This window comes from Macrotis lagotis, chromosome 6, assembly GCF_037893015.1.
Source record: "Macrotis lagotis isolate mMagLag1 chromosome 6, bilby.v1.9.chrom.fasta, whole genome shotgun sequence".
Classification (NCBI taxonomy): Eukaryota; Metazoa; Chordata; class Mammalia; order Peramelemorphia; family Peramelidae; genus Macrotis; species Macrotis lagotis.
Window position 1 is genome coordinate 18,654,943 of NC_133663.1, and position 26,774 is coordinate 18,681,716.

General features: G+C 44.7%; 1 protein-coding gene across 4 annotated transcripts in view; it reads left to right on the forward strand.

Annotated features, from left to right (window-relative positions):
- The first annotated feature begins 1,907 nt into the window (after window positions 1-1,907).
- Window positions 1,908-26,774, forward strand: part of MFSD1 (major facilitator superfamily domain containing 1) — a 53,301-nt gene continuing 28,434 nt past the window's right edge. For 3 of the 4 annotated variants that reach the window (XR_012469310.1, XR_012469311.1, XM_074190827.1), the window contains exons 1-14: window positions 1,909-2,008; window positions 2,122-2,174; window positions 5,247-5,359; window positions 6,297-6,339; window positions 6,725-6,792; window positions 9,902-10,010; window positions 15,573-15,675; window positions 16,706-16,804; window positions 17,457-17,568; window positions 18,614-18,670; window positions 18,992-19,148; window positions 21,706-21,803; window positions 24,617-24,729; window positions 25,372-25,419. Coding sequence is in view for 2 of the 4 variants with exons in the window: in XM_074190827.1 (XP_074046928.1) it covers window positions 1,990-2,008; window positions 2,122-2,174; window positions 5,247-5,359; window positions 6,297-6,339; window positions 6,725-6,792; window positions 9,902-10,010; window positions 15,573-15,675; window positions 16,706-16,804; window positions 17,457-17,568; window positions 18,614-18,670; window positions 18,992-19,148; window positions 21,706-21,803; window positions 24,617-24,729; window positions 25,372-25,419 (1,192 nt within the window). In the remaining 2 variants the exon portion in view is untranslated. Of the gene's footprint in view, window positions 2,009-2,121; window positions 2,175-5,246; window positions 5,360-6,296; window positions 6,340-6,724; window positions 6,793-9,901; window positions 10,011-15,572; window positions 15,676-16,705; window positions 16,805-17,456; window positions 17,569-18,613; window positions 18,671-18,991; window positions 19,149-21,705; window positions 21,804-24,616; window positions 24,730-25,371; window positions 25,420-26,774 lie in introns of all 4 variants that reach the window. The other variant, XM_074190828.1, reaches the window with a different exon arrangement.

Here is a 26,774-nt window from a genome sequence, read left to right on the forward strand (position 1 = left end):
AACCCAAGATCAAAACTTCTTACTTTCAAGTTCACACTGGAGCCAGGAGAAGCCGCCTGCCTATCTGAGCATGGAGTCTAGCCAAGACCACACACGGGCTTCTCGGCACATTCTTCAGCCTCACTTTGAAGGTCTGCTCTTTATAATCTGCTTTCAACAAAAGCAAAGCTAAATTTTTGAAGGTCTCTTCAAGAGTGACTAAAGAAAGAACACGAGGCAGAGAGTCGTCTCCCAGAGCCCAGACCTCTGCCGGGGTGGGCCAATCTCTGGGCTCTGCCTCCAGAGGAGGTCTGGATTTCTCCATGGCTCAGAGCTTTGAGCTTCAGCCTTGATTTCATCACTGTAGGTCTCTTTGGCAGGATGGTAGCCCACAATCTTCTGGAAGCATCATCCTTGCGTCTTAGTGCCCCCTTCTCTCCCTTACTGTGTGGGACTGCTGGGAGGCTGATGGAATGTCTGAAGGGCAAATGCAAAGTTGTGTTCTTTCAACAATAGGAGGAGGAGGGGGGAGGAGGAGGAGGAGGAGGAGGAGGAGGAGGGGGGAGGAGGAGGAGGAGGGGGGAGGAGGAGGAGGAGGAGGGGAGGAGGGGAGGAGGGGAGGAGGAAGAGAGGAGGAGGGGAGGAGGGGAGGAGGAGGAGAGGAGGAGAGGAGGAGGGGAGGAGGAGGAGGAGGAGGGGAGGAGGGGAGGAGGAGGAGGAGGAGGGGAGGAGGGGAGGAGGAGGAGAGGAGGAGGAGGAGGAGGAGGGGAGGAGGAGAAGGAAGAACTGTGCTGCCCCTAGTCCTACCCTATTTAGGATATAGCCTTGCCAGGGGTCAGCATCTGCTTAATAGAGCGATCTAAAGGAAGCTGGGGGGGAGGTGATCTCCTCGCTGCCCCAGAAGCCGCCACCACAACACCCAGTCAGGACTCCGGTCCCCACGGCCTCTGAAAACAGACCCTCACGGGTGGGAGATTCACTTAAAGTAGCGAAAGAGACAGAAGAGGAAGAGGGCCAGCAGCCCAAGGGGGCCCAGGCCGGTCCGGCCTTTGGTGCCACTACTGACCCCGGTGCCCTGGGGATCAGCACAGGTGGGGGGCCTCTGCTTGGCCTGTTGGCCTTCCCCCATCTCCCATCCACTTTCTTCTGCCTCCTTGCCAGACTCTTTTCTTTTTAATTTTTAATATTTTGAGATTTAAGGCAAATGGGGTTAAGTGGCTTGCCCAAGGCCACACGGCTAGGTCATTATTAAGTGTCTGAGGCTGGATTTGAACTCAGGGACTCCTGACTCCGGGGCCGGTGCTTTATCCACTATGCCACCTAGTCGTCCCTGGTTCTTTCTTTCTGTCTTTCTTTCTTTCTTTCTTTCTTTCTTTCTTTCTTTCTTTCTTTCTTTCTTTCTTTCTTTCTGTCTTTCTGTCTTTCTGTCTTTCTGTCTTTCTGTCTTTCTTTCTCTCTTTATCTGTCCTTTCTGTCTTTCTCTTTCTTCCTTGTCTGTCTCCCTGTCTTCTTCCTCTTCTTTCCTTTCCTTTCCTTTCCTTTTTCCTCTCCTTTTTCCTCTCCTTTTTCCTGTCCTTTTTCCTCTCCTTTCCTCTCCTTTTTCCTCTCCTCCCCTCCCCTCCCTCCCTGTGCACACGCTTCTCGGCCTCTTTTCCGGCCCGGCTCCCGGCCGCCTCGGCTCCGGGCCTCCCGCGCTGCATCTGCGCAGGCGCGGTGCTCCGGTGGGGCCGGGACGCGGGGCTGGGGCGGGGGACACGGAAGCCCGGGCCCTGGCTGGCCCCGCCCCCGGCGCCCACGTGACCGGCCCGGCACCTGACCGCCGGCGCCGCGAGTCATGTGACGGGCGGTGACAGCGGCGGGGCCATGGCGGAGGACGGGGACGGGGACCGCGCGCCGCTGCTGGCCGGGCCGGGGCCCCCGGAGCCCCCGGAGCCCGGGGCCGGCGCCTCCCCGCTGCGGGCGCTCTGCGACCCGGCCCGCCTGGCGCACCGGCTGCTGGCGCTGGCGCTCATGTGCTTCCTGGGCTTCGGTGAGCGGCGCGGCCCGGCCCGGGGCCCGCCTGGGGGTGCAGGGGCCCGGCCTGGGGGCGCGGGGCGGGCGGGGGGCGGCGGCCAGGGGCTCAGCCACGCTCTGTCCTTCCAGGCAGCTATTTCTGCTACGACAACCCGGCGGCCCTGCAGACGCAGATCCAAGAGGTGAGCCCCGGCCGCCCCGGCCTCCCCCGGCCTCCCCCGGCCGCCCCCGGCCTCCCCAGGCTCCCCGGCCTCCCCCGGCCTCCCCAGGCTCCCCGGCCTCCCCAGGCTCCCCAGGCTCCCCGGCCTCCCCAGGCTCCCCCGGCCTCCCCAGGCTCCCCGGCCTCCCCAGGCTCCCCAGGCTCCCCAGGCTCCCCGGCCTCCCCAGGCTCCCCAGGCTCCCCAGGCTCCCCGGCCTCCCCAGGCTCCCCGGCCTCCCCAGGCTCCCCCGGCCTCCCCAGGCTCCCCGGCCTCCCCAGGCTCCCCAGGCTCCCCAGGCTCCCCAGGCTCCCCGGCCTCCCCAGGCTCCCCAGGCTCCCCAGGCTCCCCGGCCTCCCCAGGCTCCCCGGCCTCCCCAGGCTCCCCAGGCTCCCCAGGCTCCCCGGCCTCCCCAGGCTCCCCAGGCTCCCCGGCCTCCCCAGGCTCCCCGGCCTCCCCAGGCTCCCCAGGCTCCCCAGGCTCCCCGGCCTCCCCAGGCTCCCCGGCCTCCCCAGGCTCCCCAGGCTCCCCAGGCTCCCCGGCCTCCCCAGGCCTCCCCAGGCTCCCCCGGCTCCCCCAAACCTCCTCCCTACTGATCCTGAGCCCCCGCAGATCCCAGGACCTCCGTGGTCCCCAGAAGCACCCCCGGAGGCCAGCTTTCCTGTTGGGATGCGCGGGGGTCCCGAGGGGGGCCAGGGCCGAGGCACTGGTTGGGCTTGGCCTTGCCTGGTTCCAGCCTGTCCTAGAGAAGCCCGGATCTCGGATCTCCTGAGAAGCCCGGGTCTCGGATCTCCTGAGTAGCCGTGCGAAGGGTTGAAGGGCTTCAGCTTGTCGGACTTGTCCTGCTGAAGCCTCGGGCTCTCCTGATTTGACCTAAAAGCTGTTTAGTAGGGGTGGCTAGAGCCCGGCCCTGGAGTCAGGAGGACCTGGGTTCAAATCCAGCTTCAGACACTTCATAATGACCCAGCTGTGTGGCCTTGGGCAAGTCACTTAACCCCACTGCCTTGCAAAAACTAAAAAAAAAAGCAACTTAGCCTATCTGGGGTGGGGGGGTAGAATAAAATCTTTCTTTTGTATTAAAGGTGAGACTTTGGTAGGTGAGCAAAGGAGGTCTCCAGAGTCATCTCTTTGTTGGCTCTGCCCCATTTTGTGTGTGTGTGTGTGTGTGTGTGTGTGTGTCCGTGTCCGTGTCCGTGTCCGTGTCCGTGTCCATGTCCGTGTCCATGTCCATGTGTGTGTAAGACAGACAGAGAGTGAAAGAAGAGGCTGGGGTTAGAGGAGGAGAGTCAAGCTGGAACACACCACCACACAGCTCATATAACAGCATCTGCTGATGTCTGAGTGATAATGGGTGCCAGTGCCCGTGCCCGTGTTTATCAACATATTAAAATAATCCAGGGGTGATGGATGCATTGGCCGCATCAAGGGACTGTTCTTCCCTCTCCAGGTGAGATTTCTTAGGCCCTATTTAGGAGCATAAAATCTGTCATTGGATGGGTCTGGACCATTTTACCAGAGACTCAGATTTCAAGATGAGGAGACACGGGCCCAGAGAATTTAATGGCCAAGCTGGAATTTGAAGCCAGACAGTGGGACTCTCAATCAAGTCTTCTTTTCACTTGACTGCCTTTGATCTGAAGAATCTTTGGCAAATAAGAGTGGGGATAGTGTCCTCCTTGGAGAGTGGAAAATCTTTTGGAGCTTTTCCTTAGCAAGCAGGTGGGGAGGAAGCATGGTGGCATGGTGGCGTTTCTTACGTATCCCTGTGCCAGAGGTTTTTGATAGATGATCATTTTGAGGTTAGAAGTGGTATTGGAACAGAAATGTGGCAGATTATGAAATTCAGATTGAATACACTATGTCAGAGCCTCTTTTGGTCTGTTTATGTAATAATTGTTGACATTTACTTAGGCTTTAAGGTGTGTGTGTGTGTGTGTGTGTGTATGTGTGTGTGTGTGTGTATATTTAATAGATACTGTTGTCCCTTCTACTGCATGACTTTACTCATTGCAGTTTCAATGCACAAGTTGGCATAAGAAAAATTTAATGGAAATTTTTGGGGAGTTTTGCAAAAGTTACAGACTACACATGAAGGCCAACAGATGACACAGAAAAAGTTTAGAAACTCAGAAAGGCATAAAAGTATTGTATCATCAACATATTTTATCTTCAAATATCAGAATAATTGAGACTTCTTCTCTGGTAAAAAGGGAGGGCCAAGAAGTTTACATGGATTCTCCATATTGTGGGGATACTCTACCCCTAACTCCCATGATGTGGAAGGGATAATTGTATATACATATACTTGTGTGTGTGTGTGTGTGTGTGTGTGTGTGTGTGTGTACATTTGTGTTATAATGTCTGATTTAATTTTCACAACAACTCATTTTATAGATCAGGAAATTGAGGCTGAGAAAATAAGTGGCTTGCTCAGGGTTATTCAACTAGTCAGTATCTGTGGCAGGATTTGAACTCAGGTCTTACTGACCCCAGACTTGATGCTTTGACCACTGTTTCCGCTTCATTTCCCACCCTGTATTTATATTCCCATCCATAATTTTGCTGTTCATTTGCAACTTTTTTTTTTTTTTTTTTTTTAGGTTTTTGCAAGGCAATGGGGTTAAGTGGGTTGCTCAAGGCCACACAGCTAGGTAAAGTGTCTGAGACCGGATTTGAACTCAGGTACTTCTGACTCCAGGGCTAGCGCTCTATGCACTGTGCCACCTAGCTGCCCCATTTGTAATTTTTGTGACACATTTTAATACTTCATTTGCTATTTGTCTCCAGCAAGTTTAAATGGAGTAAAAAAAATGATTGTTTTTCTGGTTTTCCTTAGATATTTTTTTTTGGTGAAAATTTGATTTTTGCATAGGGAAATATTCACAGACTGGACTATGGCAGTGACCAAGGGAAGGGTTTCTCTCCACAGAAGAGAAATAGGGTTTCTCCTCCCCAGAGCTAAATGGCCAGGCCCTGTTGTTGCCAAGCTGTCTACTAAATATACTAAAGTAAAATAAAGTATAACTGATGGCAATATTTTGCGTCTTTTCCTTCTAGGATATGCAGGTCGACACAGCTTCCTTCATGCTTCTCTACTCCTGGTACTCTTGGCCCAATGTGATCCTCTGTTTCTTTGGTGGCTTTTTGATAGATAGAGTGTTTGGCATCCGGTAAGTCCTCAGTGCTAGCACACTTGTTTGAAGGGGTTAAATACACTGGAACAGTGGGGATTGTTGTGATTCTGGCTTTGTTAAAAGTCCTCAGGGCTCTCCTCAGAACTGACTGGTTTATGGTTTCATTGTGTTTCTCTGGAGTAGATTGTTGAGTCTTTACTGCTTATTTCCTAAAGTAGTTTAAGGCAAGTTAATGCTCAGTTTTCTTTTTTTGCAGAAGACTTTGCTGCTGAGGAATTCATCTCATTTAGTGACCAGATTTTGCAATTTGTGCTTTTCCTAGGGAGATGGCTGTCTTTTCCATATATATATATATATATATATATATATATATATATATATATATTTGCTTTTTACTGCATAAGCATCATTACACTTCTACCAGAAGCTTTAAAGGGAAGGAGAGAACTTGAAATTTCAATCATCCAGCTTTGCCAATTTTTAGATCTGGCCAAAATTTGTGGGGGAAGGTTGATTCTACTTCCCTGAATTTCTCTTAACCTGTAATTTTTCATTTTATTTGCACTGATGAAGAAGCTAGATAAACTAGCACTGCTGTAGATTAGTGCCACAGACCAGCATAATGTACCATTTCCATGTCAATGATGGTGGTTTTGACTATTGGAAAGTTTGAGATTATGTAATAAGTCTACTACACAGTCTTTGCAGTAAGCTCCTTTGCAGGGGAAACTTTTTGAAGTTTCATCCCATAATTTTGTTTTAGAAGTTAGAATGAATTAAATTAAATTATCTTGAATTCTTCAGAATTTTTTGGAGAAATTTTGACTCCTGTGGAATAATCTGCCTCTATGTTAAAACAAGTGGTGTTTCTTTGAGAGAGTGGAGAGATGGTCGGTAGTGAAAATTGAACTGAATTTTACAGATGTCTTGATTATTGGATTATAGTAATTTATTTTTAATTCTTTCTTTCTAGGTGGGGCTCCATTATATTTAGCTTCATTGTTTGTATTGGGCAGGTAAGTAGGATTCTGGAATTCTTGCCTGAATTTTGAAAATATGAATATATAACCAGAGAGAACTGAGCTCTGGATACAGACCTGGAGATAGTTGATTGAAGTTATGTGTACATCAAATCTGCCTTCAGTTTGAGGAGAGTCCCTCTGATATTTTGGTATTTAAATTTTCATAGTCACTTTCCTTGGGTCAGCAGGGCCTGACTGAGGAAAGTTAGCCTTCGCTGTTTGAAGGTCACCTCCATACCTGGCCTCCAGCAATTCCCTATGATCTGCCTGCAGAGATGGTGGTGATAGACTTTGATCGTCTAATTGTTGGGGCATTCATTCTGTGTGGGCACCTATGCTTTACTTGTTCATGGATCACTAAAGAATTTTTGTCTTACAGGTCATTTTTGCTATGGGTGCAATAGTTAATGCTTTTTGGCTGATGCAATTGGGCAGATTTGTATTTGGGTAAGTTAGAGCTAATTTCATTTACTCCTTAGTGGCTAATTATAATTTTCTGTTGTCAGTTTATTGCAAATTTTCCCTTTTTACATTTGTCAGTTTTTTCCTTTAATAGAATTATGTAAGACATCTAAAACCTACCCACCCTTACTGAAGACCAAGAAGGAAACACAGCACCTATAAATTTCACTTCCCCCCTTTTTTCTTTGAGAATAGGTGGAGTGGGGCAGCTAGGTAGCACAGTGGGTAGAGCACCGGCCCTGAAGGCAAGAAGACCTGAGTTCAAATCTGGCCTCAGACACTTAATAATTGCCTAGCTATGTGGCTTTAGGCAAGTCACTTAACCCCATTGCCTTGTGAAAACAAAAAAAATTAGGTGGAGTATTGATATGTCTGCTCATTGTATGGAGTGTGAACATAAAGAAAATCTTTGCAGTTTTTCCCTCTACCTTGGTATTTTCCTGCTAGAGTTGTTGTACTGTCACAAGGCTGAACACTATTGAGTCTCATTTACCAGCCATTTGATTATAGCCTGGTCACTCTCTGGGATCTCATTTCACACACGTGGATGTTTGTTAAAGAACTGAGGGACTGAAAGTCCCAGACCATCAGTTAATTGACATAGAGTTGGGGACACACAGTACCGATTATTGTACCCTGTTCTTGGTGTTGGAGTTCACAGATAAAAACCCAAGTAGGACCGACCCACAAGGAGCTTCTATTTTGCTGCAGATTTGCCATGTACTCTTATGTAAAGGAGAGAATTTTGCCAACATAGGAAATGCCCTGTGGGAATTCTCATCATTGATGCACCATCTTCTCTGTGGCTTCAAAGAGAGTTACTGCTGTGCAGAGAGGGACCAGCCCAGGACCCCAGAGCTAGTGGGTGAGGAATAGGATTTGGACTCGGGCCTTCCCCACTCTTGATGTGCTCGGCTGCTTTTCTGCAACACGAGGACAGATAAGAGAATACAAAAAGATTGGACAAAGCTTTAAGTTCCCCATGGAGGGAGCATTAGGAAAGGCTTCCCATAAGGAGGAAGCTTGAGCCCAAGCACTGAGTTCAGAGACAGTGAGTGGATCAGCAGTCCACTGAACCAGACTATTTAATGGGGATGAAGGTGGAGTTGATGAGGTTAGTGAGGGGCAGGGCAGCCTGTGACCTTTCTCTGACTTTGCTAGACCAGATGTACAAATGAGACTGACAGTAAGTGACCAAAGAACAATTCTGATATTTAGTGAGGGAGGGAGAGAATAATGTAAGGAATGTGTGGGGAGGAGAAATTTAAAGTAAATGCCAGGAAGTTAGGAAGAGGTTTTTTGAGGTCATTGCATCTAATTGAATGAGAGTTCTGAAGTCATTAAGTCCAACCTCATTTCACAGATGAAGAAAATGAGTCCCATTGATGAGAAGTGACCTGCTTAAGGTACTATGTTGAATTGGTTTCAGAAATGTTAGGAAATGTCACATTAAGAGTCCCCTATTTTTTTTTTGTGTGATGAGGAGTGGATCTTTTCTTCCCTGAAGTTTTAGGATTTGGAGAAAGAGAGCAGATTCACTGACATGAAAGGCTTGTGGGATGAACCCTTGGGGTAGAGATGTATGTAGTTTGGGGTGATATTTTTACTAGCATCTCAGATACTGAAGAGGTATAATGTAGGATAGGGCAAGAGGAGATCTATCATCTACCATGTTATATTGCTAACATAAATAGATCACTAGGAATGTTGCTGACTGTTTGTATCCAGAATAACAGTGTCTGTCAGCCTGGCCATGTATGATTTCTTAGACTGACTTGTAGAGATTCAGGAATGAGCATTTCATTAAGAGAGACCAAAAAGTGCCCATAGAAGCCCAAGAACAAAAAAAAAAAGGAAACCAAAGGGAAGAGTGGAGAGAAAGGAAGAGAAGAACCTTCAAGGGGATGGTCAGAGCAAAGACCAGGGAAAGTGATGGAGCTGAAGGGTGAGGTGGATAGGTTTGGGCTTTAGGGAGATGAATTGGCTGATATGGACTATGTGCATTGTGAAAATTCAAAGTAAGTACCAGTTGTAGAATACCAAGAACACTTGAGGGTGGCAAGGACAGAATTTCTTGTCATTAGTAAACACTCTGCATGTTGCTGTGGCCAACTCTCTGTTAATGATCCTTTCTTGTTGTTGGTCTTTGGGGAAACAGATGGACAGGCTCATGAATTTGACCTTAAGAGCCATGATAAGTCATAGGAGAAAGGCTTTGGTGGAGCAGGATTTGAAGACAGCTTACCATTTGCCCCATTCATCTTGTTATTCCTCACTCACGCTTTACAAGATGCTTTACCCAAAGGGTAAAAGTACAGAAATGAGAGGTTGCAGAGGGGAAGGAGATTTGAGAAGGCCCAGGATAAATTAAGGGTTTATTTAGGCGTTAGAGTGGCAAGAAACCAAGATAGGAGAATAATCCTGAATATCAGGGTGAACTCTTTGATTGTCCTGCAAGGTTGTTTCCCATCAGTTTCCAAGACCTGTCTATCCTTCTTGGTCAGTGCTTTTTGTTATTCTTATTCCTAGACTGTCCTCGTGGGTTTCTAAGTTTCCACTTTCCACTTTTTCCTCCAATTCATCTTTCACACATCTGCCAAATTAATCTTCCTACTAAACTAGTCTCTTCCCTTTTCTGCTACAGAATTGTCATTAGGACCCTATTGCTTATCAGAAGTCACATATGTATTCTTCAGCTTGACTTTTATTAAGGATTCTTTCCAACAGAGGGATAGAACTGGGCCAAGCAAAACTCCTAAGGGCAGAACTAGATGAAAGGGTCATTGAGAAATGTCAGCCCTTCTCAGAATCATCTTCTATCATAATTCTCCCTTTTTGAAGTCTTTCTCTTCTATGAATTCTTTTTTGAGATTAAGCTTATTCCCTTTTCCTCCTCAGATCACTCCTACACATGTCAGAATGTTTCTGATGCAGTTAGGTTGTGTTTTGTGGCCAGTGTAAGTAGACGGTTCCCTTTTCATCCTGCCCCATTCATCTTGTTATTCCTCACTCATGCTTTACCAAGATGCTTTGCCCAAAGTTGGCACATGAAGAAATGTTGAATTGAATGATTGACTTGCCTTTTCTTTTTTAGGATTGGTGGGGAGTCCTTAGCAGTTGCACAAAATACCTATGCTGTCAGTTGGTTTAAGGGCAAAGAATTAAACCTGGTATTTGGACTCCAACTTAGCATGGCTAGACTTGTGAGTAGGACGCTATGCTTTCCATCTCTTGAATGTTTCAAACAGTATTTCATACTTTGCTGACTAGCCTGTGTTGCTCAAATAGACTAGTATCTTGAATCCTTATTTAGGATTTTATAGACAGCTGTGTGTGTGTGTGTGTGTGTGTGTGTGTGTGTGTGAGAGAGAGAGAGAGAGAGAGAGAGAGAGAGGAGAGAGAGAGAGAGAGAGAGAGAGAGAGAGAGAGAGAGAGAGAGAGAGAGAGAGGAGAGAGAGAGGAGAGAGAGACAGAGCGGGGAGAGACACAGAGAGTGTGTATTTGTTCTAATAAGTAAAGCTAGTGAAACATTAAACATTTTTTGTTTATATTTATTATTATATACATAAACATGTGCATGAAGCTTTTACTATTTGATTGATGAGAAGTTTCTGTAGAAATTCTGCAGTATTTCTATAGTTGCTTGCTATAAATGTTTTCACCATTTTCCAAATATATAAAACATTGTATATTATCAAACTATACAGTGAGCCAGATGAGTGTTAGAGAAACCTTCCAGATCATCCTGTTTGGTACAGGAATTTTCCTTCTGATATTTCTGATCCTCTCATCTTTGGATGAGGTAATTTCTGTTTTCTTTTTTTTTTTTTAACAACTATTATTAGAGAAAGTTATTTGTTCTCTAGAACCTGAGTGCTTCTCCTTGCAGTTTTTATCTTTGCAACCTCATCTTCTACCTGACTTCAAATAGCTTCAGGGGTGTCAAATATTGGATAATCCCTGTAAGTCTTTTTTCAAGGCCTCATTTCTTTGAATTGTTCCTGAGATGTGATCATTTCCAGATCTTTGAATCCTTCAGTCTTTGCTTTAATCTCATTATTTCTTTGCATGGAAGAACTCAGAACTGATTCCCCTCAGCTGTCTCTGGCCAACTCAGCTTCTAGGGGCACTAGTCCCTTCCTTGGCCTGGACAAGATTTGGAAGGCCCTCTGGAAGCCCTGTAGACTGTCTGGGCAGCTGAACTGCTCTTTTCCTTCATGATATTGTGCTTTTAGTCACTCAGAACCTCAAAGCCTTACATTCATATCAGACAGGATTCCCCACCATGTGCTTTTGGAATTGAATTAGAACATGTCAATGTTGAACCATCTTTAATTATAGTAATAGAAGAAAAAAGATGATCTCGAAGCTCAAAAAGAATAGAATGACTGAACCTCCTTGTGGGTGGCTGGGGACTTTGTCTACTCCACTTTGAAAAAGTCAACGATGGAAGATGAAAGTGAGGGCAGGTGATGGAGGACACGTTTCATGAAGGTCGTTGCTGTTCTCCAAGCTTGAACAAGCCAGGAAAACCCTGACTAAACTGCACTGATTAGCTGCCTCAGGGCTCAGACCATTGCCATGGGAGTTTGAGAGTAGATGTTGTGGAAAAGAGAACCATTCGCTTTTTTTTCATGTTTGCTTTGCCCAGGAGGATGGTCCTCAGTTAGAAGAAAAGAGAAATAACTAGATTCAAGATAAGTAAGATGTGGAGAAGAGACCTATAGAGGTCCCCCTATCATGGAAACTGGATGTGATTGCTGAACCACAGTTGGGAATTGCTGAAAGATAGTGTTTTTCATGGGGTTATTAGGTGAGAAGATCAGGGTAACTACAATTGAAGTTTACCAAGATCTTAGAGGAAAAGGATTTGGCAGAATCGCTTTGTTCTGTCCTTTGGATGAGATAGAAAGATCTACCCAGGTTGCCAGGTACCCAGGTACCCAGATAAGAAGAGTTTTTTAGTTTGGTGTTGACTTGTGATTGGAAGAACTTCCAGCCAAGAGATTTTTGTAATCGATGGTCTCATGAGCAGCCTTATGTCCAGACCTAGGGAGGTGACCATCCTGTAGCTTACTAGGTGCCCTGGTTACTGGGTGCAATTCTGGGGGTCACAGCTTAGGAAGAACTTGGATAAGTCACTGGTATCCAAGGAGGCAGCAGGATAAAAAGGATGATCTCGAGACAATGCCATAGGGGAATTACTTAATAGATCCTAGTAAGGGGTAGCCTGGAAGAAAAAGGACTTGAGGCCCTGCCTCCTACCTGCAGGTATGAGAAGGCTTGTCCCCTGGAAGAGGACCAGAGCTACAGGTCCTATTGACTGAATCTGACTGAAGGTTGATGTTTGTGCTTTGGATTCCCTCTCACCAGATGACTGGAGTGCTTTGGAGGGGATCCATCCTTCTGAAAGTGAAGTTTCCTCTTCTGCTCTCAGAGAAATTGTTCCCTAGGACCCTTTGGGGGGAGCTGACAGGACATGGGAGGCCCCTCCGGCCCTGCCTCCTGCTCCTTTGAATGTGACAACCACGGCCTGCAGATTGGGATGTGCCTCCAGAACCTGCTCTTACCTACCTCTCCCTACCTCCCATTTCAGTCCTGATTCCCAGCTCACACCTGCCATTAGTGGCAAGCTTGAAAGCAGGTTGTTTTCTTTTTAATCACTGGTACCTTTTACATTACCCTTTTCTTTCTCCATAGTTTTGTCATTTATCTGGACCTTTTCTGCTTTTCCTTAAGGTTTAGTTCAAGGCTTCCTTGTTTAGGCTGATACTTCGAGAAGAAGCACAAACTAAAGCAGGTTCCTTCTTGTACCATGAACAGTCTCAGAAGCCACTGCACAGCCTTCAGTCTCCTTCTCCAAGCCTTTGTTCTTAGGAAATTCTGGCTTCCAGACCATGGAGGAAATCAAAGACTCACTAGGGACCTTAGACATAATGTATGAGGTGAGGCCCAGGCCCATGAGAAAATGCTGGGCATTTGAAGCCCTAGGGAGGAGCCACTGAGGGTTATACCCTCAGTGCAGGTATTTTTCTGGCCATGTCTTTTCTGACTTCCTGAAAGGGCCTTTTTGCCTTAATCTCCTTACTTCAGTACAAATGGGTATTGGCTTTGCAAAGTCTTGGTAGACTTCTGTCACACCTTTTTTGGTGCCCACTTGGAAGAGGGCACTCCCTGGATATGTCGCCTCTGTAGAAGGCAGGGGGTCCTGAATTCAAATTTGACCTCAGATACTTAGTAGCTCTGTGATCCTGGACCTGTCTCTTAACCCTGCTTGCCTCAGTTTCTTCATCTGTAAAATGAACTGGAGAAGAAAGTGGCCAACCATTCTAGTATTTTTGCCAAGAAGACCCCAAATGGGGACATGATTGACATGGCTGAATAACAGGGGCCCTCCAACCGGTGTCTTGATTAGCAGTGGTTAAGAACAACGTGGTGTTTGCATGTGGGTGTATGTGTACATGTGCATGCAGGTGTATGGGTGCGTGTTGGTTGGTACATGCTTTTTGGGAGGGAGGTAAATTCCTGGGGGGTTGCAGTACTTCCTCTCCATAAAGAACATTTGTTCAACTCTGATTGTCCAGGGTGACTCACATCTGCCTAAAATATTTAGTAAAAGAAGTAATCTGTATGCTGGACCCTTTGGGCATCGCCATTCAATCAGTTCTAGACACGCCTAATGTCTGTCATCCAACCCAGAACTTTTTATCTCATCTACCAGGACAGAACAAGTGATTCTGCCAAATCCTGTGCTAAAATTTGCTAATATTTGGTAAAAGAAAGAAGAGAGATCAATTTAGCTTTTAAGACTCTGTGACCTGCAGCCTGGCCAGGGTCCTTGGGTGGTTTGGCATCCCCTCTTCCCCTCCTTGGAGTGGATGCTCCTGGCTGCTCTGCATTAGGGTCATTCTGCCCTCTAGTTGTAAGGACTTAGGGATCTTCTCTTTCTTCTGAATCCTTTTACTTGCCTCTTTTGGGGTGACTACTCCATCCTCTCCAGAGTCGAGGCAGGGGTACTCTTCTGTTTTCTCTCCTCCCAGAGGATCATCTTGTGTTTCTAACAGGTGCGTTTGATAGCTGCCTTGGGCAGAAATACAGGTAAAGTGAGTATCCCTAAAACAGGGCAGCAGTTTCCTCAGTGCCTTTGCCTCTGAGGTCCCTCTGTAGATTACACCTTCAGAAAACTCAAGGAATCTCCTTGCCCCCCCTCGTCAAACATACCTCTTGTTGGGCTGCTGGTTATTTGGAGTCTCTGGAGAAGAGTGTCTGCTATGTAGGCGCCCTGGCCAGGCCTCCTAATGATTTCAGGTGTGTCTGAAGAGCTAGTTATTTTACTGGTTGAACTGGAGTACAATATATGGACAGAGGGGAAGAGAGAGATCTTGTGTTCAGCTGTGGTGGTGGTGACAGGGGATTGCTCCACTTGGGCTTTCTTAGGTGGAACAGGGTAAGCCAATAGGGTGTCTGTGTGTAAGGACCCTGGGTGAGGGTGGCTTAGCCCAGCTCAGAAAGGGTGGCCTGTGAGTCATTCCCACCTCAACAAGAGATGGCAAGCATGGGGTTTGTTAATATATTCAAAGCTTGTTTTGAGCCAGGTGGGCTGACTGTCATTGGGGACTTCTTGAATGCATTCTTTCATTGGGAGTGAGAGCAGTTAGTGGAATTAATGGTGTGAGGTTGAAATTGAGGGAGAATGGCTTTATTCTTGTCCTTGGGAGCTTCCAAGTTCAGCCAGCTTTATTTAATGAGGATTTTTATAAGGGAAAGATACAATGAATGATAGGGCACGTGGATCACAAGGGCATTGATGACTTTGATGATTTTTCAGTGACCTCAGTGATGTTAGATTTAAATTTAATTTAATTTTAGTGAGTAAATGATATTAAGCTTTTTAATAGGGTTGCTTCTTTTGTGATGCATTTCTTTTGGTCAGAAACAATGGCCCAAGAAATATTATAGTTTTCGATCATTGTTATTTGGTAAATATAAACCAGCAACATCCCTTTTTTTTTTTTTTAGGTTTTTAGGTAATGGGGTTAAGTGGCTTGCCCAAGGTCACACAGCTAGGTAATTATGAACTGTCTGAGGTCGGATTTGAACTCAGGGCCTCCTGACTCCAGGGCCAATGCTTTATCCACTGCACTACTTAGCCGCCCAACATCCCATTTTAATGTGGCTTCTCCAAGGGATGCAGACAGAATGCCAGTCACCTGATATCCCTGAAACCCCTTTTAGCCTGAAGGGGAAGGATTAGTGCTGCCTTTCTCACCCAACCCATTTTGCAGCTTCAACAATTATAAAAGTAAAAGTTCGACTTCCTTGGGTTTAGGTCTTTCTTTTCTAAGAGGAGGCTGACTTGTAACACACTCTTTGTTCAGTAATCACATTGAGTTTTAGCTTCAGAAACAGAATCATTGATCATTTGCTGTTTGTTGACTTCAAGAGGTTTAAACAAATGAAATCCCTTGTGTAAATGTTTCCGCTTTGATGAAATGCAAACATTTGTCATTTGGTAGTTTGGATATCAGTGCAGAGCAGGGGAGAGTTTTCCTCAATAACCTTTAAAAAGACCTAGAATAAAGCATGTTTCTTTTGTTTTTAATCCTCCTCAAACTCACCCTTATAAAATGTACTTGGAAAAGAAATTGAAAATATCGATCACTCCTTTTATGGTTTGACAGAAGCTTAATTTGTATCTTTTTTTGTATTTTTAAAAGTTAGTATGACTAAAGACTCCAATTTACTTCTTTTCATCTTTTTTTCAGGGGAGTACAGTAAACCTGAACATTATGGGATGGCTATATTCCAAGATAGAAGGTTACTCTGGTTTCTCTGGTCACACAACACTTGGCGTCACACTTATGATTGGTTAGTGAATCTTTGTATCTTAAAGAACATATAGAAGGGTGCTGTTTGGGCCATCAGAAGACACCAGGCCAACACCTTCCCCTGTAGCTTCCTCACTGGCTGGTCAGAGAGAAGTCAGACTAGCTCTCTGGTCTTCATTTCCTCATTTGTAAAGTGAATCTAGATGTCCTGGCTTTGTTGCACTCTTTAGAAGGGGGTTCAAGAAGTGAGAGAGCAGCATTTTCAGTATCTTCTTAGTTAGGGTCATAGCATGGGGGGAGGGGGAGTAGAAGGGAAAGGACTTTCTTTGGGGATCAGCATTTTCAGTTTCTGATAGGTTGATACAGCAGACCGTGCTCTCTCCCCAGATAATAGCTGTGTTGTCCAGCTCCAAATGTTGAATTTTGGACTGAGAATGGAGATATTGGGGGGGATCCCCAATGCTGATTCTTTATATTAAATCTCCTAAAAGATCTACTTAGAGAGACTATCTTAAGGATGTTGTTCTGACATTCAGCCTCTGAAAACCATCTCTCTCCATGTAGATTACCAGGTAGAGTCTAGCAGCTCTTTCCAAAGCAAAGCTCCTGGAGACAGTTGACCCTCATTCACTTCTTTACTATAATCACTTTATGTAGCCCAGGAAGCGGAAGTAGAAGGTAGGTCTGGATTGGGATATGTTTCTGTTGAGTTGTGAGGGCTCCTTGTGGAGCAGCTGGGCTAGAGAGAAAGGGAATCACAGCAGACTTGACTGGCTTTGCCTTTTCTCCAGTCATCACTAAATCATCACTAAAGGTTATGGACTGGGGAGGGGTCCCCTTTCAGCCTGAGACCTCCCTGGTGAAGCCTAGTAGTCTGGAGCAGCCCCCAGCCCTGGGTCCTGTTGGGCTTCCCTGGCTCCTTCAGTTTGTCTATTCAGATCCTTCCAGAATGTTGAGAATCTTCCTATTGGAAGCAAGGATAGGGGTGATGTCCTCAAAGCCCAGGGTTGCCTTTAGTCACTTCACAATCTGGAGTGCAGATTTTCATTCTTTCTTGGTTTATATTTCAGGGGGTGTAACATGTGTCTTTTCATTGATCTGTGCATTGGTTCTTGGCTACTTGGACTGGAGAGCAGAACGAATCCTTCATAAAGAACAAGGAAAAACTGGTAAGTCTTTCAACACAGTATGTGGGGATTATAAATGAAGATTCTTTGGGAAAGGTTGCTTTGTATACTATCCAAATTGTGCTTTGTCCTTCATTCCCTCTCTTTTTTTTTTTTTTTTTTGGCAAGGTAATGGGATTAAGTGACTTGCCCAAAGTCACACAGTAAGATAATTATTCAGTGTCTGGGATTTGATTTGAACTCAGGTCCTCTTGACTCCAGGGCCAGTGTTCTATCCACTGCACCGCCTAGCTGCTCTAGCTACCCAAATTGGAGGCTTAATAAATAATATAGTTTTTTTTTTTGGTTTTCATTTGTAAAATCTATTCCCTTTTGTTTAAATTTGTACATTTTTATTTTTCTTTCAGATCTGATTGGAAACAATTATTAAGTCTTGAGTTTCTTGGGAGTAAAATATTTGCAAAAAAACAATTATTACAAAGGGTGATAACCCCACTTGAACAATTTAGCTTCTCAGGCTGCTTACATGCACTCGGATCACTCTCCAATATTCTGTTAGTTAACTTAGCTTAGAGATTATTTAATTTTGTGTGAAACTCAGTTAAATTATGAAAGAAGTGAAATCCTCATGGTAGAAGAAAATACACAATACTTGCCAACTTGCTCTATTCTTATATTTGCTCTTTTCTTCTAGGTGAAGTCATCAAATTGTCAGATGTGAAGGACTTCTCGTTAGCCCTGTGGCTCATCTTTATGATTTGTGCCTGTTATTATGTGGCCGTGTTTCCTTTTATTGGACTTGGCAAGTAAGCAGCTCACCCTCATCGTGGAATCGCATCACACTGTGCTTAGTAGTAAATCTTACCTTCTTAGATGGTGATTTTACACTTAGATTGCAGAGAAAGGGGAAGATTAAAAAATGGAAGCACCTGCTTGACTGAAGTGATTTTCTTAGCCACGGGTTAATTAATTTTGAGAAACCCTTTGTAATAGTGACTGGCATAATTGATTCCATTTAAATCTTAATTTTTGACTTATATAGCTAGAAAGACTGCCATATTCAGCATTAATTAGATTAAACACATTGTTGTCAGCAGCCTACTTTCTCCAGTCTTTCCCTTTGTCTAGTCACCAAGATGATTCAGTGGCACAGAATGGGGCGATTTCCAAAGTGAATCACAGAGAAAATACTTTGAGAACTCCGAAGTTGACAGCAGGTTCAACTAGGCAAGGAGCAGGGAAAATGGGCCGGCCTGGCTGGACATTCATTTGACCAGAACTGCATTTTCTGGGACTTCACTTTGGTCTTCCTTGAGTTTCTCTCACATCCTCATTTTTGTGAAGAGAACAGCCTTTGGCCTTGTGGCTCTTGCGTTTAAGTTTAAAATAGTTTCCTCCAAAGGTTGTTGTCACCTTGAATTGGTGCAGAGGGAGATTCTTTACCCAGCTGAATGTTAAAGTCTGGATTTCTGAAAATTTATAACTAATGTTTCAGAAGTGGGGGAATTGAAAGGAGTTTGTTTTAATTTTGATAATTAAGTTGTGTGACCAAAATGAATATCCAGCAGGCTCCAAAGGCAGCCTCATGGTTGGTTAGTTTAGGAGTTTGAGATGGGCAGAGCTGTGAAGACCTTGAGGGAGGGTGTGTGACTTGTTGACTTGAAGCCACATGAGTAGGGAAAAGGGAAGTCCTGCCATTGGTGCCTGGTGCCCCTCAGCCTTCCCCTTCCCCGTCATTGCACATAATACTTGTGGTTGCTGTAATTTATCTTTTGACAAATGAAGGTTTTTTTTTTTCCAAAAAAAGCTGTTTTTCTTTCCTTTCTTCTAACCAACTCCTTTCCATTTTAGGGTCTTTTTTATGGCAAAATTTAAATTATCCTCACAAGAAGCAAGTGCAATTAACAGGTATTGACTCAGTCAAACATAGTTATCCATTACTAATATTGGTGGTTTTGGGGGATAAGTTAAGACTAAATAGTATGTGACCCCCAGTGGTGGTGAGGACTGAGGGGAACCAGACTGCAGAACCTTGTGGCCTTGGGAGCAGGGTCTGTGTGTGCATGTGTGTGTGTGTGTGTGTGTGTGTGTGTGTGTGTGTGTGTGTGTATGTGTCTGTGTGTGTCTGTATGTGTGTGTCTTTGGGGGACCTGGAGCAAGAAGTCTTTGATTCCTTTGCTTCATTTGCTATACTGTATTTTCTTCCCCTCTCCCTCCTGTTTCTGTTAGTATCGTGTATGTCATCTCAGCTCCTCTCTCCCCCATCTTTGGGTTGATGGTGGACAAAGTTGGCCGAAACATCTTCTGGGTTCTGTGCTCCGTTGTGACCACAGTGGCTTCCCACATGCTGCTGGCGTTTACCTTTTGGAATCCATGGATTGCCATGGTAAGGGGGCTGCCCTGGGAGGACACTTTCTGATTTCTGTAAGGACCCTGAGAGCTCTGGGCCAGCTTGAGATGAGCCTCTTAGCAGTAAGGAGGGATTTCATCTGGTTTTCCATATGTGTTATCTGATCTCTGCTGAGGTTTCACCCCAGCAAACAGCCCTTCTCTTCTTGGTTGAGGATCAGACTCCCCATGTCTTCTCACATCCCCCCACATCTCTCACATGGGTTTTTCCCTGTCAGCTGAGGGTGTCACCTTGTACTAAATTGAGAAACTTGAACTCGTTTGCCATGAGCTGCTCCTTCCTTCCTTCCCACTTTCTTTTTTCTGTATCTTGGGCTACCTTGTCCCCAGGAGAATGTTTACTCCTTCCTTCCACCCCCCCGTCATTATTTAGGAGTGGGCTCAGCCTCTCACTGTGACACCTGCCCACCTAGTGCTCTTGCCCGGTATCACTTCCTTTCACAGCCGAGCTCTCAGAACAATCATTTATTGCTGGTGTCTTTACTTTTCTCTCATTCACATTTCCAGTGTTCCCAGTCTGGTCCCTGGTTGCTCACTAGAATGACACTGTTTTAACCAGAGTTAGGACTTGTGAATTATTGACTATGATGGCCTTTTCTAAATCCCATCGTTTTCTCCCTTTTGATCCTGTAGCCTGTGATACTTTGGAGCCAGGACTCTCTTCTTTGACCCAGTTTGACATGGCTTTCTCTTGATTCATTTCTTGCTTCTGCACCTGTGGCTCCTCATGCATAACCTGGCTCTGTCAGTGGGTGTTTCTGGAGGCCTCCCTTCTCTGTTGCCACGCTCACTTGTGGATCTCATCAACTCCAATGGGTGTATTTGTGGTCTCATCCACTGGGAGTGTATGTGCAGGTGGACAGCCCTGCTCTCTTAGAATGACTATCGACCGTCCTGTTGCCTACTCTGCCTCGGTGCTTCCAGAGTGGACTTTCTCTCTCCCTCAACCCATCCTTCTTCCAGGCAACTGGATCCTCATCCCTGACACTTTTGTCATTGCCAGATGTGTAACTTCTCTCAAGTCTGTCCCTTCTTTGTATTTTCCACCTCGGTTTAGCCTGTTACCTCGTGCCCCAACAGTCACAGGAGCTTTTTGATTGACCTCCTTCCTCAGGTCCCCTCTCTGGTACATCCTCTTTGAGACATCACTTCTCCCTCCTCCACCTCCAGAGCTGGCTTCCTGTTGCCTCTAGAGGCAGATAAAAACTTGACCACATGTAGGCTTCTGGCACCAATGTACCTTTCCAGTCTCAGAGCACAGTATCCTTTTCCCCTTTTCTGCCTGACACCCCATTCCTAGTGTCTGTCTGGCACAGGCAGAGGCTTTTCATAAATGTTCATTTGGTACTTTCTGCTTCCATGTAAAACTTAGGATATTGAAATATGAAATATTCTTTGTTGACCCAAAGAATAATCTCTCACCAGCCAGATGACCCCATGGACAGAGCACAGGCCCTGGAGTCAGAAAGACTGGAGTTGCGATCTGGTCACTTACTGGCTCTGTCACCTTGGATGCGTCATTTAACTATTCTCTGTTCTCTTATCTGCAAAAATGGAAATAATAATAGCACCTCTCTCCCCTGTGAAGATCAAATGAGACAATAATTGTTAAACCATTAGCACACAGGACCCTGACCCACAAGAAGCACTACATTGGTGTCAGCTACCATCCATCGTCATCATCATCATCATCATCATTATTAGCTGTAGTGAAGTGTAGAGAGAGAGAATCTTGTAGCCTATTGTAGACCTTAATCTTTGCCTTGTAAGAAGCTGGTAGAAGTTATGACATGCATTTCAGAGAGCATTTAAATGGATTTTTCTGACTTTTTTTCCCCCTCAGTCATCCAAATGAGAATCTTGGACTTTTAGCTCTGACTTTTCTGTGGATCCCTGTGTTCTGAGAATGAGAAGACTGAAGTGCTAAGAGAGTGGGGCAGTGTAATCTTAAAGCTATTTTAAATTGCTCTTTGAAGTTAGGTTGAAAAGTAGTTTTGTTTTCTTTTGAGTTTCTTATTTAAATGAAAAAAAACTCCATTTTTTCCCCCTTCTATTTTTGTGCTTATGAATCAGAACTGCCCTACTTATCTGGCTTCTCTTAGTTATATTGGGAGTTGTCAGCTGGTTAGAACCTGTTGCTGACCCTTCACATGCATAGCTTTGGTTTCTGGTTAGATCTAGTTTGATCAACTCAATTGCTTAGTGACAAACCTCACTTGGACCTCCTCCAGCCCCTTTTCAGTGGTGTTTTTAGATGCCAGGTCAGAAGGGTGGAGCTATGGGGAGTTCTGGGCCAACCCAGCCTGCTGGTAGGAAGTCACAGGTCTGGTCCAGTGAGTCACAGTGAGCTGAGCCTCCACCTCTGGGGTCCAGGGGGCAGCAGGTCTGGAAGATGTAGTTTCACTTGATTTTTAACACATATTTGGGTTTCTTTATTACGAAATTTTTAAAACTTCAGTCAGTGTTTAGAAATAAATGCCTTTTTATGAACATCTGGTTTTAAAAGTTTCTTTTTCTGTTGCTGTTTTGCACAGTGTCTCCTTGGAGTCTCCTATTCTCTTCTTGCCTGTGCATTGTGGCCAATGGTGGCCTTTGTTGTTCCTGATCATCAGCTGGGGACTGCATATGGCTTGTAAGTATCTACAACATGGAGCCTCTTAGGGGTTCTTGGGGGCCCTCAGTTTGTGATTGAGAAGCCAGACTTTATTGGGTTCCTTGCATGACTCATGGCTTAGACATATTGTTATAGGGAAGAAAGCCATTTCTTGCCCCGTGGTCCCTGTCCTCAACTCCCCAACCACACATGGCCATGGCAGGGACATGCTGGAGACTGGTAGGGGAGCCCCAGCACATCCAGATGACGAACTCTAAACCAGGGACACCAGTCAGGTTCCCCCCACGTGCTTTTAGAGGGGGAGCTTGGCCCTTTTCTAATGAGATGTTGTGTTTGAGAGCAAAAGATAACGTATGCTGATGGAAGAACTTCCAAAAGGAAGGCGTCTCAGCAGCAGCACCTGGGACTCTTCCCTAAAACCCCCTCTGTTCCCTGACTGTTTCCCTGCCATTTTTGTGGAACTGATGGGATGAGGCCAGTTGGGTAAAGCATTAGCAGTTTTGAATATGCTCTCCCCTTTTTCCTCCTTTCCCCTTACCTCCCTCCCTAGTTAATTAGAAATTTCACAGGCTTACGTTGTGGTGCTGTGGGCTCTTATAAAAGAGAAGCTAAATGAGTATGAACATTTTAGGCATCATGGAGTTTTTAAGAGTATCCAGATTGACCTGTTTTAAGGAAATGAGCAGATGGACAAGTAGCTCTGATTCATGCCAAATTGGAGAATAGCAGGGCCTGGCCTGTTGTTGATGTCTGTCATCCCCCTAGAGCAGGCTCCTTCTCTCTGCATCCCCATCTGTCCTCAGGCAGAGGGTGTTCAGGTCTCATGGTCCTTGATTCTTTGTGACACCATGAACTTGTCCATACTTTTCTTGGCAAAACTACTGGAATGGTTTTCTTCTCCGGGGGGACCCTGTTTTGCAGATGAGGAATTGAGTCAAGTAGGGGTTACCATGACATGTATAGGGTCACACAGATAAGTGTCTGAGGTCAATTTTGAACTCGGGTCTCCCTGTTTCAAGCCCCATCGAGCTACCCCTCACTACCCCTCAGCTCTCCTTAGAGCCTTCATAAACCTGGCTTCCCAGGGTTTGCTGGGTTGTGAAGTTTGAGAAAAGGGGTCAGTTCAAAAGGCATTTTTAAAAAGCATCCATTTCTTTCAATGTGTGTTCCAATGCTGACTTTAAGGAGTTATGAGGCAACCTGGCTTTGACGTGTTGTCTGAGTCGCATCCTGTGTGGCCTGACACTTACCTAAGGAGTGCTGGGGGAAGACCTAGACCACTCTCCCTTCCACACCCAAAGGCCATCTTCCTTGCCAAAGCCATCATGCCAGGCTTCCCAGAGAGATGAACGGACTGGTAACTATTAGAGGCCAGACAGGCTGGTGCACAGCTGGGGCCTTGGGGCTCAGTGGTCAATGGGCACCTATTTTCTTGGTGTGTGTGTTGTTCAGGGTGGTTCACTTAAACTTCTGTGTTGCTGTCAGTTTTTGGCACTGCCAGCACCAGAGTCTTCAGACGTTTAAGGAGAGAATGAAGTAGACAATCCAAGTGGACTTTTCACAGACCTTTCCTTCAAAAAATTAGCAATACAGAAGAGGATGTTGCAGCTGTAGATGGTTGAAAATGCTGCATGGTCTTTCTCAGATGTCATCCAGTTAGGGAGTGGCATTTATTGAGCTCATTCTGGGGGCCAGCCAATGTGCCAAGTCTGGGAATGATGTGGCGACCATATACATCTGCATAGCCCCTGCCCTCATGGACCTTACATCTTGGTGGGGCAGCAGCCTAGAAAAGGAAGCATTCCACTGCATGCCAGAGATGTTTTGTGAGCAGCCCAGGGAAAGGGAGGAAAGAATGACAGGCTTCTGATAGATAGAATGGTTCTTTCCCAGGTGTGGATTCCACACCTGCAGGAGGAACAGACTGCAGGGATATGATGGAGACGCTCCTTGACCTCTTCCAGCCTGAGTCCAGTTGCCTTGAACATATTTGCCTGGCGAGTTCCCAAGGGCCTCGCCCCATGAACATGCTCTCCGTTGCTCATTTTCGCTGTGGGGAGTGAGTGTCTTGGATCTGTTGGATGAGCTGGAGGTTTTCTGGGCTCCTGGCTCCTCTCCCCAGCTGCAGGAGATCTTGAGTCCTTTGCTCTTTGGTTACTTGTGATCCTTGAAAGCGACCCTCTCTATTCTGGCTGTGTCTCTCAGGGAAGCGACCTGGAGCTTAATAGTTGCATGAAGGATTACAAGTGGAATACTTGTCATCCACAAACAGTAAACTCTCCAGGATCAATCATGGGACTAGAAGACATGGTGTAGTGACATCTAAGCTCGTTCTGCTTTCCACTTTAATCAGTGCCACTCTCTTGTCTTGCATGGAGGAATCTCAGAAAACTCTGGTAACTTGAGCCTTCTTCCACTGATACTGTATGACTGTCCATCAGGACACCAGAAGAAGGATCCAAATCATGGGTGGCCCAAAGGTAACTGGAAAGACTCCCAGATGTAAGGGATAGCCCATGTTAGCCCAACTGGCCTATGGGACTAGTGCCAAGATCATCGTAGCTTGGGCTGACAATACACTGGACTAAATGCCTAACTAGAGAAGGATGTGAATAGGAAGCCTCCTGAGGAAGAAGACCTGGGCAAGGTGGGTTCTGTCCTGAGAGTCAGAGGACCCATGCTGATGAGATACTCAGAAAAAATTTATTGTGGATCATCAAGCTCCTTCATTTCATACCAGTTTCATTTATTGTACTTGCAGATGTTCATATTAGTAATATTTTTGCAACATCTAGGTGAAAAACTTACATATTTGAATTTTTCCTTCTTAGCATGCAGTCCATCCAGAATCTTGGTCTGGCCATTATAGCCATTGTTGCTGGTGAAATATTGGATAATTCAGGGTATTTTCTTTTGGAAATCTTCTTCATTGCTTGTGTTTCTGGTAAGTACTTAAGAAATCTTTTTGGAATCTTTCTTGTCTCCTGATAAGTAAGGCATGAATTTTTTTGTTCTTGAGGCCAAACCTTAGGAAATTATTTAGTAGATGTATTGAGATATATATGCTCCAGTGGAGGGTGGTGGAAAATGTACTTTTTGGGGTGAGGTTAGAAGATTTGGCTTCAAGGAGTGGAGATGCCATTGAGGATTTTCCCTCTGTGATTTGGGTAGGGTTGTAGGGACTTTCTTTAGTTTTAAAAAGATGATAATTAGTTTTCAGACCCAGCCACCATATTCCTAAATTTCCAATTAGCATGCCCTAGAACAAGTAATCCTTAGTGTGGGTTAGCAGCAAGTCTTGGGGAAATATCAAGAAAGATACAGTTTTAGAGAAAGAGTGCAAGTGTTGGCAGAGGGAAATCTTGGGGTGCCATGCTCTTTCTTTGTGGAAAGGACACTCGACTTTGTCATCTCTAACCATAGTGAATGAGCTCCAAGCTTGCCTTGGCTCCTTGGGAAGAAAGCCATAAGCTCTGCCGATGAGTCCCCAAGAATGGTTAGGGATCACCAGACTTGCTTTGTGATTATAGGTATAAATGCAGAAATATTTCTTAAAAAAGACGTTTCTCTTTTGTTTTTCTCATAGTATCCTTTTTAGCAGTGGTTTTGCTGTACTTGGTGGATTGTACTCGAGGTAATGTTTCTGTGGAATTAAGTTTCTCTCTCAATTCTGGGTAAAATTAGTGTGTGGAATAAGGGGGCTTTCTTTGTTGCTTCTTTTGTATTTCATATCACAGTGGCCAAACTACACTGATTTCAGTCTTGGTTTATAAATCTGTTAAATGGTTTTCATAATTTGTCTCACTAATTGTTTTGCAAATTTTAACTGTCATTCTAATGATAGTGATATAGAAACATGTGACATTTAAATAATAGGGCAGTTTAAGCTCTGGTGCTGTTTCAGATAATTTGAAATGATATCACCGGTTTTTTAAAAATTAATTAATTCATTATTCCAATTACATTGCAAAGATAGTTTAAAACATTCATTTTTTAAATAAGATTTTGAATTACACATTTTTCTCCCTCTCTTTCCTTCTTCCTCCCCTTGATAATAAGTAATCTGATTATACATGTATAATTATGTTAAACATTTCTATATTAGTTATGTAGTGAACGAGTATTTGGAACTAAAAAAAAAAACTCATGAGAGGGGAGAAATAAACCAGAAAGCATAAAACAAATTTTTAAATGAAAAAAAAAATGAATCACAATGATGATCATGGTTGATCATCACCCACTTTTACTGTTAAAGTGTACAATGTTCTCCTGGTTCTGTTCACTCAGCATCAATTCATGGGAGTCTTTCCATGCTTTTCTGAAATCTGCCTGTTTATGATTTCTAATAGCAGTAGTACTTCATCACATTCATGTACATAGATTTTTCAGCCATTCCCTTTTTAAAAAAATATCATTATATAAGTATTTTATTTGTCTTCCAATACCATACAATGGTAGGTTTTACCAGTCATTTTTTTTGTAAGTATTTGAGTTTTACAATTTTTCTCTAGACTTCCCTTCCTCCCCCCAACAGAAAGCAATCTGATATAGGTCTAACATTTGGATCTATGATATGTATAGATCAAAATTGAATTTGTTGTGAGAGAGAAATCAGATCCAAAAGGAAGAAAGAAAACATTAGAGATAGCAAAATGACATATTACATAAGAGAGCTTTTAGAAATTGAAGATAATCTGCTTTAGACCTCATTTAAACTCTATAGTTCTTTCTCTGGATACAGATGGTATTCTGCATCACAGATCCCCTAAATTTGTCCCTCATTATTGCACTGATGAGGGGTGAGCAAGTCCATCAAGGTTGATCATTACCCCTTGATGTTGTTAGCTTTTATAATGTTCTTCTGGTTCTATTCAGCTCACTCAAGATCAATTCATGCAAATCTTTCCAGTCAGCCATTCCTTAATTCATGGCATCCCTTCAATTTCCAATTCTTTGCCACCACAAAAAGTTGATAAAAATATTTTTGTA